This window comes from Passer montanus, unplaced genomic scaffold (genome assembly GCF_014805655.1).
Source record: "Passer montanus isolate IOZ18808 unplaced genomic scaffold, ASM1480565v1 scaffold106, whole genome shotgun sequence".
Taxonomy (NCBI): Eukaryota; Metazoa; Chordata; class Aves; order Passeriformes; family Passeridae; genus Passer; species Passer montanus.
The window spans coordinates 224,947-243,354 of record NW_024357170.1 but is presented as its reverse complement, the minus strand read 5'-3'; the positions used below and the strand labels follow the sequence as shown (position 1 = coordinate 243,354).

At 38.9% G+C, this 18,408-nt stretch overlaps 2 protein-coding genes across 4 annotated transcripts in view; one reads left to right on the top strand and one right to left on the bottom strand.

Annotated features, from left to right (window-relative positions):
• CHST11 (carbohydrate sulfotransferase 11) overlaps positions 1-3,628 on the top strand; it is a 156,774-nt gene extending 153,146 nt beyond the window's left edge. The window contains exon 3 of the mRNA XM_039721026.1: positions 1,709-3,628. Within this exon, the coding sequence (XP_039576960.1) occupies positions 1,709-2,557 (849 nt within the window). The 3' untranslated portion in view covers positions 2,558-3,628. The remainder of the gene's footprint in view (positions 1-1,708) is intronic.
• A 10,850-nt stretch (positions 3,629-14,478) lies between these two features.
• The window catches only part of SLC41A2 (solute carrier family 41 member 2), a 43,262-nt gene continuing 39,332 nt past the window's right edge, over positions 14,479-18,408 (bottom strand). For 2 of the 3 annotated variants that reach the window (XM_039721039.1, XM_039721040.1), the window contains exon 11: positions 14,479-15,998. In XM_039721039.1, the coding sequence (XP_039576973.1) occupies positions 15,813-15,998 (186 nt within the window). In that variant the 3' untranslated portion in view covers positions 14,479-15,812. Of the gene's footprint in view, positions 16,024-18,408 lie in introns of all 3 variants that reach the window. The other variant, XM_039721047.1, reaches the window with a different exon arrangement.

Here is an 18,408-nt window from a genome sequence, read left to right as displayed (position 1 = left end):
TCCAGGGGAATACCACACACACACACAAAAGACAAGCCAAGCTGTCTAAAAGAACTGCACTGGGCTAGTGCACATTTTAACCACTAGCCAGCATTTTACTGAACAGAGAAGCAAAAGAGATGAGGAAAGTATCAGGGAATTCAGAGAAGTGGTGTATTTTGCACAGCAAAATACAGAGGTCCCAGGCTTGGCACTCTCTTGAAGAAAAAGTCCTCCTGCCCAGAGCTGAGCTGCACCAGCCCCTTGGTGTTTCTCCTACCATGGAGACATTTCTCTGCAACCCACCACAGCCCAGACAGAGGGAGAATCTCTGTTGCTCACGTGCAGCAAAAGCTTTTGCTGCCCCTAGGGTGGGTGAAACTTGGGCTCGTAGCACTAGTCTGTAACAAAGCAATTTCCATTCCTTTCTCTGCAAAGCTCAGAAATCCTGCCACTGGCTTGGTCCTATTTTGTAGTTCCATTTGGGTTTCAACTCTAAAGTTTATTTGGATTCTGTTCTTTGAGTTTTGATGGTTTTTTTAAATATGAATCATGGCTAAGTACTGCTATTGAAAGCAGAGATTTGACTCATGACAGCGGGAACTGGAGGTTCACTATGAACTCCCAGGCTGGTGCAAAACCAATTGCCAAGGACAAAGGGTTTTGCCTGGCATGTACTGGTTTTTTCTGGTATACTGGCAGGGAGAAAGACCCATATAGCCAAAGGAACACACACAGCAGGTGCATAGAGTCTACATTGCCTCAAATACTTCTTTTCAGTGTCCTGTGATTCCTGTTAATTCAACAAGAAGGTACAAGATAAATACTTTTGAAATACTCAGCATACAAGAAGAAATCTCAGACCTCCCTGCCTATCAAATAAGAAAGTCAATACTTGCCTTAATTCTTGTCTTTGAGGTTAAATTAATTATTGAGCATAAGGTTCTTCAAAATTCACAAGTAAATTATGTTAAATAAATGTAAATAACATTACTAACATCTTCCCGCTGTTGCTTTGATGCAGTTTATTCTCAATAAGTAATAAGGTATTTGTAGCAGTGAGGATAGGGCTGCACAGAAAAACTCCGTGCCATGCAGAGACACCTCTGAATAACCAAACACAGGAGCCCTGCACTGGCATAGTCTGAATGAATCTTCCTCTTGGAGAGTTGCAGGAGTATCCATGGACTTCATTTATTCTGTTCATAGCCGTATATGCCATATTCAAGGTCATAGCCCAGAAACAAGCTATGACTATTAAATTTTCTAACCAAAAAGACACCAGTAACAAGAACACACAGTATTTTCATTTTGTCACATTTTCCAGTATCTTTCTACCCTGTCTCGGCAGCAAAAGATCCAACACTGCTGTAGCTGTGGGTTTAGCTGTAGAGAGGAGGCAAAATTTTTTTTCCCAGGCCTAAGAGAAGCAGTGACCACATCTTGGGATGAGGGTTCTGTAAATACACTTGCCACCACTTGTGCTCCTTAATATTGTCTTCAAAGCAAGTACTGGATGCTCTCTGAACAGCATTTAATCAGTGTGTATCAAGAAGTTTTGAGACAGAAACAGTTCATCTTCTAGAATAGTGTCAGTTGTACTCAGCCAGATAATGAATTATTCTATGCAGGGAAAGATCTGCTTTTCTAAGAATTTGTATAATAAGCAAAAAAAGGCATTGAGAGTTTCCCAGCCCTTGACCTGGTGGTCCCTGTGCTTCCTTTGCAGTTGTCCAACACAGCAATTCTTCACCAGATCAGACGAGACCAAGTGACAGACACGTGCCGAGCAAACAGCGTGTCCAGCAGGAAGCGCCGTGTGCTGACACCCAATGATCTCAAGCACCTGGTTGTGGATGAGGATCATGAAATGATCTATTGCTATGTTCCCAAAGTGGCCTGCACAAACTGGAAGAGAGTCATGATGGTTCTGACGGGAAGAGGGAAGTACAGCGATCCGATGGAAATCCCGGCCAATGAAGCCCATGTGTCTTCAAACCTGAAGACCCTCAACCAGTACAGCATCCCAGAGATCAACCACCGCTTGAAAAACTACATGAAGTTCCTCTTTGTTCGCGAGCCTTTTGAAAGACTGGTGTCAGCCTACAGGAACAAGTTCACCCAGAAGTACAACACCTCCTTCCACAAGCGATACGGCACCAAAATCGTGAGGCGCCAGAGGAAAAACGCAACCCAGGAGGCTCTGCGGAAAGGTGATGACGTGAAATTTGAAGAGTTCGTGGCATATCTCATCGACCCACACACCCAAAGAGAAGAGCCCTTCAACGAGCACTGGCAGACTGTGTACTCCCTCTGCCACCCTTGCCACATCCACTACGACCTCATAGGAAAGTACGAAACGCTCGAAGACGATTCGAATTACGTTCTCCAGCTGGCAGGAGTAGGTAACTACCTGAAATTTCCCACCTATGCAAAGTCTACGAGAACTACTGATGAAATGACCACAGAGTTCTTCCAGAACATCAGCTCCTTGCACCAAACGCAGCTGTATGAAGTCTACAAACTTGATTTTTTAATGTTTAATTACTCAGTGCCAAGCTACCTGAAATTGGAATGAGGGATGGGTTGGGGGGAAAGAGGGGAGAGAAGGCCTGTTTTATTTAAGATTTTTATTTGTCATAATAAATATGGAGAATGGGTTATTTTGTAAATTAATATTTTCTTTTTTTGAATGATGCTGCGAGCAGCACAGTCAAAATTATTTAAATCAACTGTAAGAAGGGACAGCTCTCTTTGCAGGGTAACGGGATTGTGATGATCTAGCTGTAGAAATTAATAATACTGCTACACTGTTTAAACAAATGTTAATTGTGTTCTGGTGAATTTCATTGATCCTGCATTCCTCCAGTTCTAATTAATGTTATTTATACTTATTTAAAACATTGTCTCTTAGTAGGTTTCACTTCAGCAGCAGAGACAGGCTAACATGTGGACAAAAGGAGTCTGGTTTTTTGCTTTCCTCAATTTCCAGCTTGCTTTGGATAATAATATTCTTCCATTAGGCATTGATGCAGATAAATATGGGAATGGTTCTGGAACCACAAGCTTTGAGAAGATTGGTGAAAATAAGTTCTTTAGAAAGTGATGTTGTGCTCCATACTAGTACAAAATCTATCTTTCTAGGCCTAAAAAGTAACCTGGATTTGGGTAGATTTGTGAGTGTCTAAAACCCATAACTGAAGGAAATGTGAATGTATTCCTTAGGAAGTTACCTTCGGAAGATTCCTTTTATAAGTCTTAATGAGTTTTGAGAATATGACCACTCCTACTGGCTCTTAATTTGAAGCGTCCCAGCCCAGATGAATTGGGGATGGTCCATCAGAAAAGAATCAGCATTTGGAAAGTGACTGTAAGAGATTTTTTGAATGCCCAAAGCAATTTGCATTGATTTAATTCATATCCAGGACGAAGCTGTGGGAACATCCATCCTCTTCAAATCGTGCTTCCCTAATTGATCCCAAGATGGGCAACCAAATCTGACTAGAGACACACTGGTAATGATACATTGCTGTAAACAATCTGCGCACGCCATTTGAAAATTCAGAAAGTTGTCTTCATGTTGATTCTCTAAGCATGCAAGGCAATAAAAGAGGTCTCATCTTCCTAAATGCTGGTTTCATGGCTTTTTCCTACGCCTTCTTTTTTAGCTGATGCCTAAATGCCATTGACAGGAATTTTTCTAAGTTCCAATGTGTTAGAAATTCATCTAAGTCATCTCTAGTGTAAGACCATGACCTTTTTTCTTAAGGGGAATATCTCAGTAGCAGTTGTTTTGTGTTTAACAGCTTTTTGGGATGGCAGATTGATTTGGGTAAGCAAATATTAATCTATACACAGCAGATAAACAATGAAAAATGGGATTTCAGTGTGGATCTGTTAGCCAGCTAGTGGGAGCAGAAGTTCAGGCTTCTCCAGATGTTTGTTTCAGTTGAATGCAGGTGAGAGAATGCTCTGTAGCCACCTCAGCATCCACAGGCAGCTGATGGGCAAAAGGAGGCAGAGGCTAAATTGAGGCACTTATGAAAAAATCTGTTTTAAAGTTGATAGATGGTTAAAAATGGGGGGTTTAACTTGCCTGCATGTCAATCTTTTGATCAAAACAAACCCTTTCAAAAATGACTGATGATATAAATAAACTCAGCTGAAGGCAGAGCTGTTTCAACAATATCAAAGCCAGATCCTGAAAAATGTCAAATTGTAGAGTAGCCAGTAATATCCACTGAATTAGTTTCCAGGACACAGATGTGATTAAAGAAGAAAAATAGTTTGCATTTTATTTGATAAAAATAAGTTGCTGAATAAATCTCATTGAAAAACAAATTAACATAACAAACAACAACTGAAGTCCTTTCACAATTGGATTTGGTCCTAGGCAGGATTTAGGTCATTATTTTTTCTACCTTACCATACAATTAAATCTCTTATTCATTCTGGAACAGTCACTGTTTTCATAACCCAGCCCCTATTTATAACCTGGAGCACGGGACCAGTGGCTGACAAGGGCCTGGCTGACCCCTCTGAATTCCTGATCCATTGCTGATTACTGGCTGTTGTTTTACTTTAAAGCAGTTTAATCTCATTTAGAGTATGTGGAGCTGTACCTCTCACAGTGCCCTGGCTCTCTAATGGTCTTAGTTCAATGATTGTATGTTTGTTTAAAAAAAATAAATTGTCTGAGGCAGGTTCCCCTTTCCCCCCCCCCCACAATATTTCCTACAAACTATTTCTGTGCTAGTTTGGTCTTGCATCCCACGGTGCTCATATTTTGGTCTAGTTTTCTTCTCAGTCAGCTCTTAATCCATTCAGCAGAATGTGATGTGATTTTTTTCATTTAAGACAAAAGTTGGTACAGAAAGTAAATATTTAAAGAACAGGGTGTGCTTCCCCCTTTCTTTTTGTACTTTTCTCTGGCACCATCACCACATTTTTATGCATTCTGGAATATTCTCTGTAGTTTCACAGCTTTGGAGACACCAGACCTCTATATGGTAGCTGTGATAGGAAAGCTTTAGGTGAAAAATGTGTTCAGGAGATCTGATGACCGTTGCTTCAGCCAGGATTTTTAGCAGTTTAGGTTGGATTACCTAAATTCTGGCTCCCCACAGAGGGTAGCTCTATGGGTGGATGCTCAGCACTGAGAAAGCTTTTATGTGGACTTCAGTGGGTGCTTGAAATCACTTTATTTTGAAAAACCTTGATCCCAAACTACTACAACCTGGCTATTTAGTGTGTTATATCTACTTTGAGGTGCTGTGAATGGGCTGTAGATCTGTGTTTAAAAGTAACAGCTGACATGCTGGATATAGTCCTGTGCAGTGAGCAGCAAGCCCTCACCAGCTCAGAGCAGGATGACAAAAGTTAAGGAATAGCCATTTCTTTTGGCCTATTGGGCATGCTGTCTTGACTGAGCCAAAAAATCTGTTTTTCTGCTGCAGCCACACAGGAGGACATTCAGGGTTGCTCATGCTCATGTCAGTGAGCTGGCAGCCACCACCTGCACTGGGGGCCAGCCAGGGAACTGGGCTGGTTTTACCCTCCAACTCTTCCCTGGGTCTCCCAGCTGGAGGAGGAGAGGGGCTGGTCTGCTCCTGAGTTCTGCCTCTTTCCCAGCTCCATTTCTGCTGTGACCACAGCAGATCCGGGGAGACAAACAGGCAGCATGGAGCCACAGCAAAATGTAAAGTACAGATGTGCCCGCGGGGCTGCAAGGGCCACCCGGGAAGCTGCTGTTGTAGAAGGGTGTGCATCAATTATGTTGAGTAGTGATGAGCACAGAGAGGACACAGTGGGGGAATTCCTGCTCCCCACCTCTGTCCCCAGCCCCCTCAAAACTGCTGGAGCAGCGATCCTCATCTCTGAGCAGCTGTTGCCTCCCTGTCGTTTGGCAGGGCCAGGGCTGAGCCCAGCAGTGCTGGTGGCTCTGTACTTGGCACGATACCCACAGCTGAGGGGTCATGCTCCCCCCGCCAAATGGCATCAAGCACCTTAACCTGGAGTGCAGGCTGAATTTGGCCCCTCTGAACATGGTGGAGAATTCTGGGTGGTGGGATGGTTCCCCCAAACCTGGCTCACTCCATGCTTCAGCCTCTTCATAAACCATGTCCATTATGACAGAAACGTGCAAACTGCCTGAACCATGCGCTAAGACAAGTGAAATAAATAATCCACAAGCAGAAGTGCTTTTAGAAGTTGACCCCTGAAGTTTTAGGGTTTCACTGTAGTCTGCTGCACTTTTCAGGTACAAAAAGGGACTGTCCTTACTATTACTCTTGTTACAGAGAGTGTTATTTTCTTACATGCATGCACAATACAATGTGTACGAATAATTTAACATCAATGTGGGGTTGGATTTTTTTTTTAACCTATTTGTATGCAGTAGAAGGCTTGTTGTAGAAAAGTATCTCCTCATACTTAAATATACTGTTAATAAAGCAAAAAAGATAAATTATACATTGCCAACACAAGTGTGAACTGCTCATGAATCTTTCCTTAAAAAAAGCCATTCAAGCCTGATTATTTTTCTAAGTAACTTCAATTAAATTGAAGAAAGAAAATTCCTCTCTGTGTGCTTTATTTATGGCTCATGCTTTCAGGGCAGATTTTTCAGGGTGGGATTTTTGTCTGCACAGCTTTGCTTTCTCATCTGCCTTATTGTATATTATAGGCAGGACACACTGAAAACTCAAAATTATCTACTCCTGTGGAGCAGGAGAAATCCCTTGGTGGGGTTCAGTGGGCAGAGCAGCCAGGGAACCGAGCCCAGGCAAGGGGGAACCAAGAGCTGCAGAACTCAACCACAGAAGGAGGGAGGGAGCTGGGGGCTTTACAAAATTGAAATCACTTGCACACAAACCCAGAAACTTCCATTTTTGGGGTAATGGAGTAAGAAATGGCCTCTCTGCACAGCCCTTGGGTACACAGCTTTTGGGTGATTTCCTTCATTGCTTGTACGATAGTGGAAAGAAAAGACCAGTCTCTGATACTGCCACAGAGAATGAAAAAATTGGATTTGCACCAGTGGAAGGAAACTTGAGGATTTGTCCTTTTGGCAAGCCTCAATTTTTCCATTAAATAACTGCAAATTTACAAGGTTCCTTCCTATTTATACCCAGCAGCTGCCCCATGGTACTGGCCAGGCAGCTGCTGTAGGACAGGAGAGCTGGCTGCAGCAGAGCTGTGGGCAGCGCTGGAGATGGATGTGGAGCACTGCAGGGCGTGACAAAGTGACAGATCCTGCACAACTGAAGTGTCCTCCAGCCCAAATAAGAGATTAAGTCCAGTAGAAATGATGCAAAGTTTGAAGAAAGATTGTTCATAACCTGCTCCCTGTGCAGGCATGACCTCCAACACTTCCAAACCTTTGTTTGGATGAAAACACATTTCATTCAATTCCACCATAATTACAAAAGAATTTAAAATATGGAGAATGGGAAGGAAAAGATTAAAAAAATCAAGCAAGTGCAGCCAGCAGCAGAGCAGCAATCAGAGGATATGCTTGCCAACCAGGAGCACCATGCCTTTCTCACTAGCTGTGTTACACATCATCACCTACCAGACTCCTGATGCCACACAAAAATATCTTGCTTTTCCAGTCGCACTTGCAACTTTGCCAAAGATTGAAATATTTGGAATATTAGTGTCTGGTGTTATTCCTCAGTGCACTGAAAGACATATCCAAATGCCACCTCCCCAGATTGCATGCTAATCAGTTTTATAAGGAAATCTATGTTAAAAGAGTAAAATCAACTTCATCTTCTCTCTTGGCATGACAAGAAGCCAACTGTTTCCCCTATTACTTGAAATGTCACTCTACTAATGCCCTCTGGACTCTGAGATTCAACTCACTCTCAACAAAAACCTGCTGGCTAAGTCAGGCATTAAGGACCAAGAGTAGTGACTTATTCATGGAGGAAAAAATATAGAAAATATTATTTCTTTATACATTATTTAAAAATATGTTGCCAATATTTTAATAACATTACTGACTGACATTGACTGTCGCTATTTTTTGAGTAAAAGCAACCTGACCTAACATTCCTTTAGGAGCACACATCCTAGTACTATGCAACAAATGGACAGATCATTTTGGAAAATAAGACATAGCACTTGCAGTAAAGTTGTGTGGGTTTGAAAATCTCAATTCAATCAGAGTTTTTAATTAAAAAACAACCAGCAAAGCTGTTTTCCTCAGTCAGAGAAAAAAATCAATCCAAAGTTTATGCCCTGGTTTCTCTTTTTTTCACTAATACATAAAGCTGTCAGGGTAACATACAGCTGAATTATAAGAGTTTACCCATTAGGCTTTGGCTTATTCTAAAACCTAGAATTTTACTGTGACATTTCATGACTTTTTAGCAGAAAGAGGTCTCTGTGCTGTCAGCAGGTATTTGCAGCCCTACATCAAGTCAAAATCTGCAACCCAAAGCAGCCCCAATTTCCCATAAAAGCTCGTGCAAAGTCAGGGTTTAACCTTTATCTTAGCCTTTCTTAGGCTCAATTTATTCAGACTTCCTTTAGCAGATAACTGTTCTAGCTAAAACTGATTTCATTTTATATCTGAAGTAGAGGGGGGTTTTTTAAGTGATTGCTGTATGAATGAAATCAATCACTGCATTTTTTACTATTTTTTAAACTTCAAGGAAATTAATTTAGAAAAAAAGGTCAAATCAGGGCAAGCAGCCATGCTTGGAGAGACAACCGCTTTGTCCAGGTGAATGCTGAGACCTCCATTCAAGAAAAACAAAATATATTCCTTTCAGGAATTACAGCTATTCATGATTTATGAAGAAATTTGCCTTCAGTTCTATGGAAGGACATAACAACTTCACTAGCTTGAATTAATTTTACAATGTGCTTTTCTAGTTTATCATAGAAATGTTCCTGCTCTGTGTGCAATATGATTTTACAGGCTAGATGCAGAATTCCCAAAGCAGATGCTTTCAAAGCCTCCCTTTTTCCCTTAGAAAAATTTCAAAAACTAATTCCACAATTTTTTAATTAAAAAAGCTCTTGAAGTCAATGGTGCAAAGATTAGAAGGAGGTAGAGGTGAGTGCAATTCAGATGCGAAATTAAGTCTGCATTGCTGTGGAAAAGCAGAAATATCCCTCATATTCCTGGTCCTGTGTTGGAAAAGCTATTCCAGATTATTCTGTGGCTTTCAGAGGCTTCCTGCAAACAGGAGACAGCTGCCCTCAGAGCATACAGAATGGTGCATGGGTCTTGCTTAGTCCACAGAGCTGTAAGCCATACCTTCCTAAAAGCAGAAGAATGGGGGGAAAAATCTCCCTTTGTGTGGGACAGGAGCTTTCTTTATAGGTATGGACAGGAGAAAATGGATTACAAATAGATATCCTTATCTAGCAGGAGACTTGAGCATGACTAGAAAAAGACAAGATAATTAAAAATGAGCTTTTCCTGAACAGCACTTCAATTCCATAATATGCCAGAAAACTGTATGCAATGTAGTTAGAGCTGAATGAGAACCAACAGCCAGACAGGTGAACATTCATTGGTTTTGTCTCATGTCATTGTGAGAGAGTTCCTATGGTAATAGGACATCCTTCTCCTTCTTGTAACAAGTGCTAAAAATGTTTCCTTCTCTTAGTGCCAGTCTAAAAGCTGCACAAATTCCAGAGGTATGTGTGCCTTCACCAGTGCTTTAATGCCAAGGCTCTGCAGTCAGGCTCAAGCAGGGGCTTTATTTCTCCCTGAGGGGTGAACACTTGCTCATGCCAGTCTCAGGTACAGGGCATGGAACCAGCATGGGGTCTAACAGAGATGCATTTCCTGCACCTTGGCTCAGTAACTTTACAGTGCTTACAAAAAGTGTTTTGTTTTGTTTTGTTTTTAACGAAGCAGCTTTCTAATGTGGGAATAGAGCAAAGGCCAGCTAGAAGTGAAACCAGGGAATAAGTATGTCTGTTTGGATCTGAATTCACAAAGACCTTAGATCATTCATTTTGGACAAACGATAGAGCAAAGGCCAGCTAGAAGTGAAACCAGGGAATAAGTATGTCTGTTTGGATCTGAATTCACAAAGGATCTTAGCTCATTCATTTTGGACAAACAACATGCAGGTTTTTTAAAGGTTTCTTTTTTCCTAAGGCCTCGCTCTCTGCTCTTACAGGGGGACCACATCTCCATACACATGTGGGGACTTGCACACCACCATCGTACTTAGTGGCCTTACTGGGTTGGGACTAAAGCCACAATAGCAAGGCCTGAAAATGAAATGAATGGAAAAGAGAGAGCTGATCAGCCAATCTTCACCTATCAGACATATACAGAGCTTGCTTTTGTCTCCAAATCCAAACTTTTGTCCACAAATTGGTACCTGAGCTGATCCCAGTTACCTAAGTGTGGTCAAGCTTAGCAACCTCACTTGGATTCTGGAAATCTTCCAAACTCCAGATGTACTCATCTCTTTTAAGTGAAAGCTACCCTTCATCTCCCTAGAACCAGAATTAATCAGACATGTCTGTTTTCCTTTGTAGCAAGTAAAAACTGGTTCAGTCTTCAAAACAACTGACATGAAGTATGTTCTGATATTACTCCAGAACTCTGGATGATATAAGGTAATAAAATAATTCGTTGTGGCAGCACTGAGAGAACAGAAACAAAAAGGGGGGAAAAGGGCTTTGGATGATCTAAAGTATGAGGATTCAGAGGAAAGTAGTGGATGATTACTTCTCAAGTATAAAACAAGTATTGTTGTTCATAACTTTTGAAATATCATTTAGAATGCCAGATTTATTAAAATACTATTCTACTGTACATGGGACAGGGCAACAGTTTCATTAATCTGAACCAGGAGGTGACAGAAAAATTAAACAGACAAAATCTTTTCAAAGATCCTATTGATAGTAAAACTTAGAATGTAAATTTGAGAACTTAGCATTACTAAATCCTGAGTATCTGTCCAGAAGTAAGTAGGTGTCTACCATATAATTAATTCAGGATTTCACTTGCAAAAAGCAGATTTAAAATTATTCGAGGAAAGCACTTCCTCTACCTTTTAAGACTTTAAGCAACTCTTGATGAGGAAACAATCTCCCAAAGAGCAAGGTGAGGAATGCTGAGTAAGGAAGAAGCATATTTCAAGTATAGTTTGGACTGAGAAATAAACTCATAAACAGAGGATATGATGAACTAGCCTGCATATTAAACAAACAACTAGCAGGACTTGAAACCAAAACATTTTTTTTAGCTGCAGAGAAGGTAAAGCCCATCCAGCCCAGCCAATGCTGAGTGACTCCTGCTCTTGGGTACCCACCCAGAATATGGCAATCTCGTATATTTAGTAAACATACTGCTCCTTAGCTTTAATTGTGAATTATTCATGTCTTGATAATATTGGATTCCCCACAGTATTCATGCACAGCATGCAGGATGATCAAATTTTCATTAAATTTAACAGAAAGACTTTCCTTTAGGACTATCAGAATGAGGCTTTAATGACAAAACACACATTTTTCCTAGTTCTTTACCTACCTATATATAAAAAACACTGTTTTTTTAACTTCAATTATGTATGGGAAAATGATAATCCAAGAGATTACTAAGCAACAGACTGAAGTGATTAGGAATGGATTAGAGAACACAATTAAAACAGTGTATGGTGTAACAAAAAATCTAGCCAGAAAGAAAGGAAAAATCCTACGAAGAGACTTCACAGCACTTCCACTCCTTTTAGTACTGTTTCTGAACATTACCTTACTTTTTCCAAAGAAGATTATAATTCAATTACCATATTCTGTTGCCACTTTCTGCACCTCTAAAGAGACTATCTCATTTTCAATAGCAATTTTACCATTACAATAATAATAAGGAATTTCAAACGCTTCATTTCACAGAGCACTTATACTACTGTTTCCTGACGTGTATTCCGAGCTATTCTTGCACATAAGAGAGCTTTTGTGATGCTCACAACTGAAGTGAAATAGCAAATACATTTAAAAGATGATAGGTCTCATTTTGAATCCTGATTCAGCAAACTGTACTGCATTTGTAAAGACTTAATCCTCATGCTGTTCTAATCTTTCTATGAGAAAAGTCTAATTTTGTTTGCAAATTGTATAAAGGAGTGAAATTAATTTGCTGCTCACCAGTTTCTCATCACCATTCTAAAAATCCCAGTGAAATCAATATATTAAACATGGGAGTGGGAGATAATTTTGCCAATTTAAACATTACAGATTAAGACAAGGTGTACAGTAATGCTATAAAAATCAAAATACTGATCTACATATGTTAACAGAAGAATCCTCCCCTATGTCAAACACCATAGTAAAGCAGAGGAACAATCCTGGCTATATAATTACTCTAAAAAGGAGCTGGAGTCATTCAGTAACACACTAGAATGATAATTTTGAAAGCATTACACAGGAAAAGAAAACACCTATGGTATGAAACACTACTGACTCCACATTTTAAAGCTGCACCTGGCTGTACTTTACAAATAAGATTATCCCTTTTCATGCACACTCACAGAGCCATTGAGATGGTCACAGAGTCCTTCAGAATGGAGAATGACACACATTTCAAATACCCTGCATGTACTTCTACTCACCTTAGATATTTCTGAAGCAGAGGGAAAAAAAGAGCAGACAACAAGAAAGGCCAAACAAGAGCACTCCAAGACCTGCCCAGCACCAGGTTACTGACAGCAACTTGTAAGGCAAACCTCCTGCAGCTTCTGGCTGGTCTAGCTCACCAGCAGAATGAAAATGGAACAAGAAGTTCCAGGAGGAGCTTTGGGATGGCCCACAACTTAAAAGAGGTGAATGAGCTGATGGAAGCAAGAATCAAAGGAAGTGCTCCATGCTGACTCAAAACAAAGAGATGTGAACCAGCCATAGCCCTAATTAGGCAGATTATAAAGGAAGGTTTGAAAGAATCTTCTGTCAGCCTGACACGAGGAAAGGACTTTTAATAAAGAATTTTAATACCAAGAGTCATCATTTTATCTGCAAGATTATAAAATATGGCTGCCTTGATAACAAGAGGCAGTAACATCTCAGGGTGCCCCTTTCGATTCTATGTTTTTAGCAGTACAAAAAGCACACAATTTGTCTCTGACAAAATTTCTGCTAACATTTCTTACCCACACATGCAGTGAACTAATTCACTATTACCAGGCTGTGTTTAAAAAATCAAAAATCAAGTGGAACACTGTGAAGAGATTGACTTGACTAAAATTAAAATTGGTTTAGGGAGTCCAGCTTTTGACTACTTGAAAAAATTCTCTGTATCCAAGCACTCTTTTGTGCCACCTCCCATATTATCCTCACAGCTGGAATGCCTGAAATGTGGTAAGAGCTTTTTGCCTTCTTAACACAAGGTAGCAGAGTTTGCAAAGTCTGTAAGTTCCTAAAATGCCCCTTTCATACAGGAATGAAACCCCTATGACATCATAGATAATTTATTCCTTGGTTTTCCAGATGTCAAGGTTTTCCCTGTTTTATCAGTGTCACACTTCTTTCCTCACCGAAGTTCCTCTTTAATCATATCTAAGAGCATTCTTTTTTTCCTCCCTCAATTCCACCCCTCCCTAAAGTATCTCTTTTTACACCTCTTCCCCAAATCTTTTCAACAAAAGTTATATTTTTCTTCTCTTCCTGAGAAACAAGTTTGGCTCTGCCTTTTGATTATTTTCTCCAAATAACTTCCTGCTGTTTGCTCTTGCCTCTCATAATGAATGCTGTGTGAAAGATTGCACCTTTTCCTTTCCCACAATATGGGTTTTGCTCTCTCAGCCATGCAATGGACTGTCCCCTTTTTGAACTAGCAAATTTTCCCATTCCCCTTTTCTATCACTTATTGTTTCCAAGCCCACATAATTTCAGTCTGGCAATATATTTCCCTTTTTCAAATTTTACTTAATTTTACTCATGTAACATTTCTTCCCCACTTTGGTGATCTAAGCAGTCACACTGTACCAATAGTTGCTTATTTTCTAGGGAAATATTTAGGATACTAATCACTAAGGATACTGCCTTACTACAACTCCCTCATGCATTGGATAAGCACAGATCACATGTATCTCAAGAAATTTCAATTTTTAAGAATCCTACAATTCATTTAAGAGTTACTTTAAAGTCCAGTAACTCTACTATGTGCATGAAATGTCAGTTGAGTTGATTCAGATGGCAGTTCTAATAAAAAAAAATTTGCATCTACGTCTGTATCAAAAATAAATAGCCATTATTGGAAAAAACTGAGTTACTTCTATTCTATTTTAAACAATTTAATAATATTTCCTGCAACGCTACATACAAGAAACTATTTTAAATAACATTAATACAAACAAAAAAAAGTCAGAGAACCTGAAGTTAGAAAGATTTCATCTTTCTCTCACATAATAAAAGACGTAACACAAATGATTCATTCAAACAACTATATTATAATAACAGTAAGAAAATGCTTAAATAAAAAGGTTTAAATGGGGGAGCTAAAGTTCAGGCATCTAAAGCCATGTGTAGGCACTGAACAGCTGGTTTAATTTTCAAGGTTGCAAACACTTTGAACTTCCAAAGAGCTTAAGGTGACCAACACAAATAGAAGTCCCATTAGCACTTATCCACGTAATCGACTCATCTTAGTCGGTCCATCAGATTAAAAAGCATTTGTATACAAAAAGCACATGACTAATGGTTACAGGATTAAACTATATGATGGTATATGGATTCAGCTGTCTTATTTAAATCTCAAAATTTAATACTTTCAATCATGACAGTTAAAATACAATTTGTTTCTGTCATTATGCATTTTGGATGTATGCTATAGTCTTCTAAAACATATGCTGTGAGAACTCCCAGTAGATTTTAAAATACAGTAATTAGTACCTTTTTTTCCAAAACGACAACAAGAGTCCTCATGAAATATTGAAATATTCAGGTCTACAAATACGAGAAATCATTGGGAAGCCATACATTTCCTCAGTGACCATATTATTTGCATGGCTTGAAAGCAGAGATTTCTGCTTAGAAATTGATGACATAGGTCTGGAATTTGAGAAGTTTATGAAACTTCCTAAGTGCCTATAAAATAAACTTCATCTTTTATATTGCAAGTTTAAGCAGGGATCAGTATATACAGTTAAATCAACACCTCTAAATACTTCATTAAAATCAGGATACTGGCCATCACAACACCATTAATATCAGTTAGTTAAACATCTTTTCAGTTGCTAAATGAACATACACTTTTCAACACAAGGAGTTTTAATAATTCACCCATTATTATTGACCAGATCAGTGTCATTATTATTTGCCTTTTCTATTTTTGTTCTAATAAATCCCAACAGCAAAATAATTAGGTTGCTCATTTTAGCACAAAGAAAACGGGCTGAGTCCTGCAGACACTTTTCAAGTGTCTAATTTTATAAACGCTGATGGTCATATTCTTCTACAGAAAATAAAGCCTGTGACAAAATGTGTGGACCATAACAGTCGTTATTGATGTCAAGTCTGCAATGGTCAGAGAGCTGCAGCACTGAAATTGCAAGGTAAGAACATATCATCAACTCCTTAGGCAATTTAAAACTTGATAAAAGATTCATCTGCCCTTCATTGTGTCTACTCAGATATCTTCAGCTACCTACAATCCACCTTGGTTTCAGAATAAAGCTCTCAGGTATCGTAGTTACATCCAAGTTTTTAAAAGCAAACCGAACTGAAATCATTAAGGCTGTTTTCTGTCTGTGTCAACTGGATTTACTTAGACCAAAAGGAACAAACACTTTGAGGACCCTCAAGTGGAGTAAGCAGTCTTGTCAATATTCCAGGAAAAGTCATTGCATCCATTGGAATAATTAGTCACCAACATCACCATCTCTGTCACCTATCAGCCACAGAAAATGAAAACCTATAGCTAGTAAGGCAGTTCCAAGCAGATCTCCCAGTGCAGTAAGATAAGGGATAGAAAAACTGTCAGGGTCTTTTCCTTTTTTCCAGAAGTGGTGCACCATCCAGTCAGCAATCCACAACAGAGTAAACACCTACACAACATCAAACAAACAAAATCTGTATTATTAACATGTAAGTTACATCAAAAGGAAGCCATTATTGTCATTATTGTCTCCATACTCGACCAAAGTGTTGTATACCATTGCTTTTGAAAAACACAAATAATTAATATGAATGAATTCCAGACAACTGAAGCTCTGCACAGCCAGAGAGAAGGACACAGACAATTTCTCTCAATCACATACATCCCTGGAAGGAACATACTGAATTACTGAAAGCATTTTTTACCCAGACTATGCTTAAGGACTTCTGAAAATGCCAAGAAAAGCCAAAAAAGTTCCACCAAACATGCAACTGCACTTCTCACATAACACATCACACTGTACAGAAAGATAAGTAGGGCTTTGAGATAATTCAGAACCAAATCATGTTGCCCCACATGAATACACTCAATCCAGGCATAATTCCTGGACAGGTCTTGCACTCATCTGAAATCAGGCGTGATATAAAGAATAACAGGTCAAATTAACAACAGTTTCACCTGGGTTGTGTGAACTGCAAAAAACAGCCCAGAACCAACTTTTATGGCTGAAATACCACCTTCAGCCCTTCTGTAATAAGGCACACCTGCAACATATATTATGAGACTGTCACTCCAGGCTGAATTTATCCCAAAGTAAAAGATTTAATTCCCAACTGTGAATGTCTGAACATTTGAGAGGCTTGATCTTCATACCAAAGATATGCATAATTATTAACCCAATTTTAGAAAAGAATCCTTTTAATGTTGCACAGCTGTCTGATAAGGGATTCTGGTTCAGTGGAATCATGTGGTGTGGAATGGCACAAGATGAATGGAGAAAGGACCACTAACTGAGTTTCATTTCTTCTTGTAGCCTCTAAGGAGCTGCTAAGTTGAAATAAATTCTAGGTGTTATAGGTATTTTTAGTTAATCAGATCTTTAAGAAGGGTAAACTTAATACATGTACTACCATAATTAATTTTTCAAAACTCTACTATCTACATTTAAAACAATGTAAGTATTTAAATAATGCAGTATCAAAAGTAGTAAAAAGTACAACAATATTTTATTTACTAAATAATCTATTATCAGCATCAAAAGCATGCTTATAAATGTATACACTCATTCACTAAAATATTGATCATATGGTTGAAAGACACTTCACTATAAGTACAGCAAAGTTAATGTCATACAAATAATTGTGTTGAAAAAGTTTCTCAATTAATCCTTGCTTTGCAAAAGTGTATGTTAAAATACAAGCCTGAATTCATAATTTTAAAAAAGAAAAAAATTGAGAAAGCAGTATTTGCTTAATGCAAAATGCATGGCTTATTCATATAAATGTATCTTTTGAAAAGGGAACTCTGTAGTCTAAGCTAATTATGCAAGTCCTAGGTGCGCTGACTGGAATCCAAACAAATATATTTAAAACAGATGTTTTCTTTGGAAGATTTTCAGATTCCTTGAGTCAGCTCCTTCTTCTTACAGAGACAAAAAGAGGCCTGTTTATAAAAGATCCTGCACATTCCCATCTCCTGCAGGATGCGCTCAGAGGACGCTGCAGTGCCCCACATCCACAATGATTATGCATGTTCCATTGGAAGATGGGAGCATTCATTCCAAGAAAAATATACACTGCATTTATAGAACACAACCAATGAGACATAACATACACACTCCATTTTAGATGGCAGTATTCACTTTTGACTCTCAAAAGTCATGACATGAAAACCTTTCAGTTGGCTATGTTTTCCATCCTGAAATTGGACTACAGTGTTAAGTGGGCAGTTTGGAAACTAAGCTTTCGTGAACCTTCCCAGATAATTATTTTTGCTGTATTAATGTACAGGTGCACAACAAATAATGCAAATTATAACAAGTCTGCATTTTGTAAGTAATGAGAAAAATTTATAGCAGATTATATTAACTGGTAATTGTAACAGCACGTGATGGCAATCAGGACTCAGTGCTTACAGATGAAGTTATGAGACTGCAGTTCCAGCCTTCACTTAGTTTGGTGAAGGAATAATGCTATTAGCCATCACGCATTTGCATGGATAGAAACTCACATACATTTAAGAATTATTTGGCTCAGTCTTTGGAAATGGTTACTTATTTGCTCACATCAGTATTTATTGCAAGACAGAATTGATGTGACTAAGACTTCAAAGACGATTTTGCTTCTCATCACTGTTAAGAGAAGGCAATCAAAGTCATCAATCAAATTATTATTTTGGGGGTGAAAGAAAATAAAGAAAAGGGGGGAAAAAAAGAAAATAAGCACCCTACTATGAGTTTGCTGAATTTTTGAAAGACAGTCTTGAATTCAAAGTGATAAGTGACTCACAAAGATCTGACAGATAAATTGTAAAAGAGACATTGCAAGATGACACTTCACATTTTGTGAGATTTATTTATT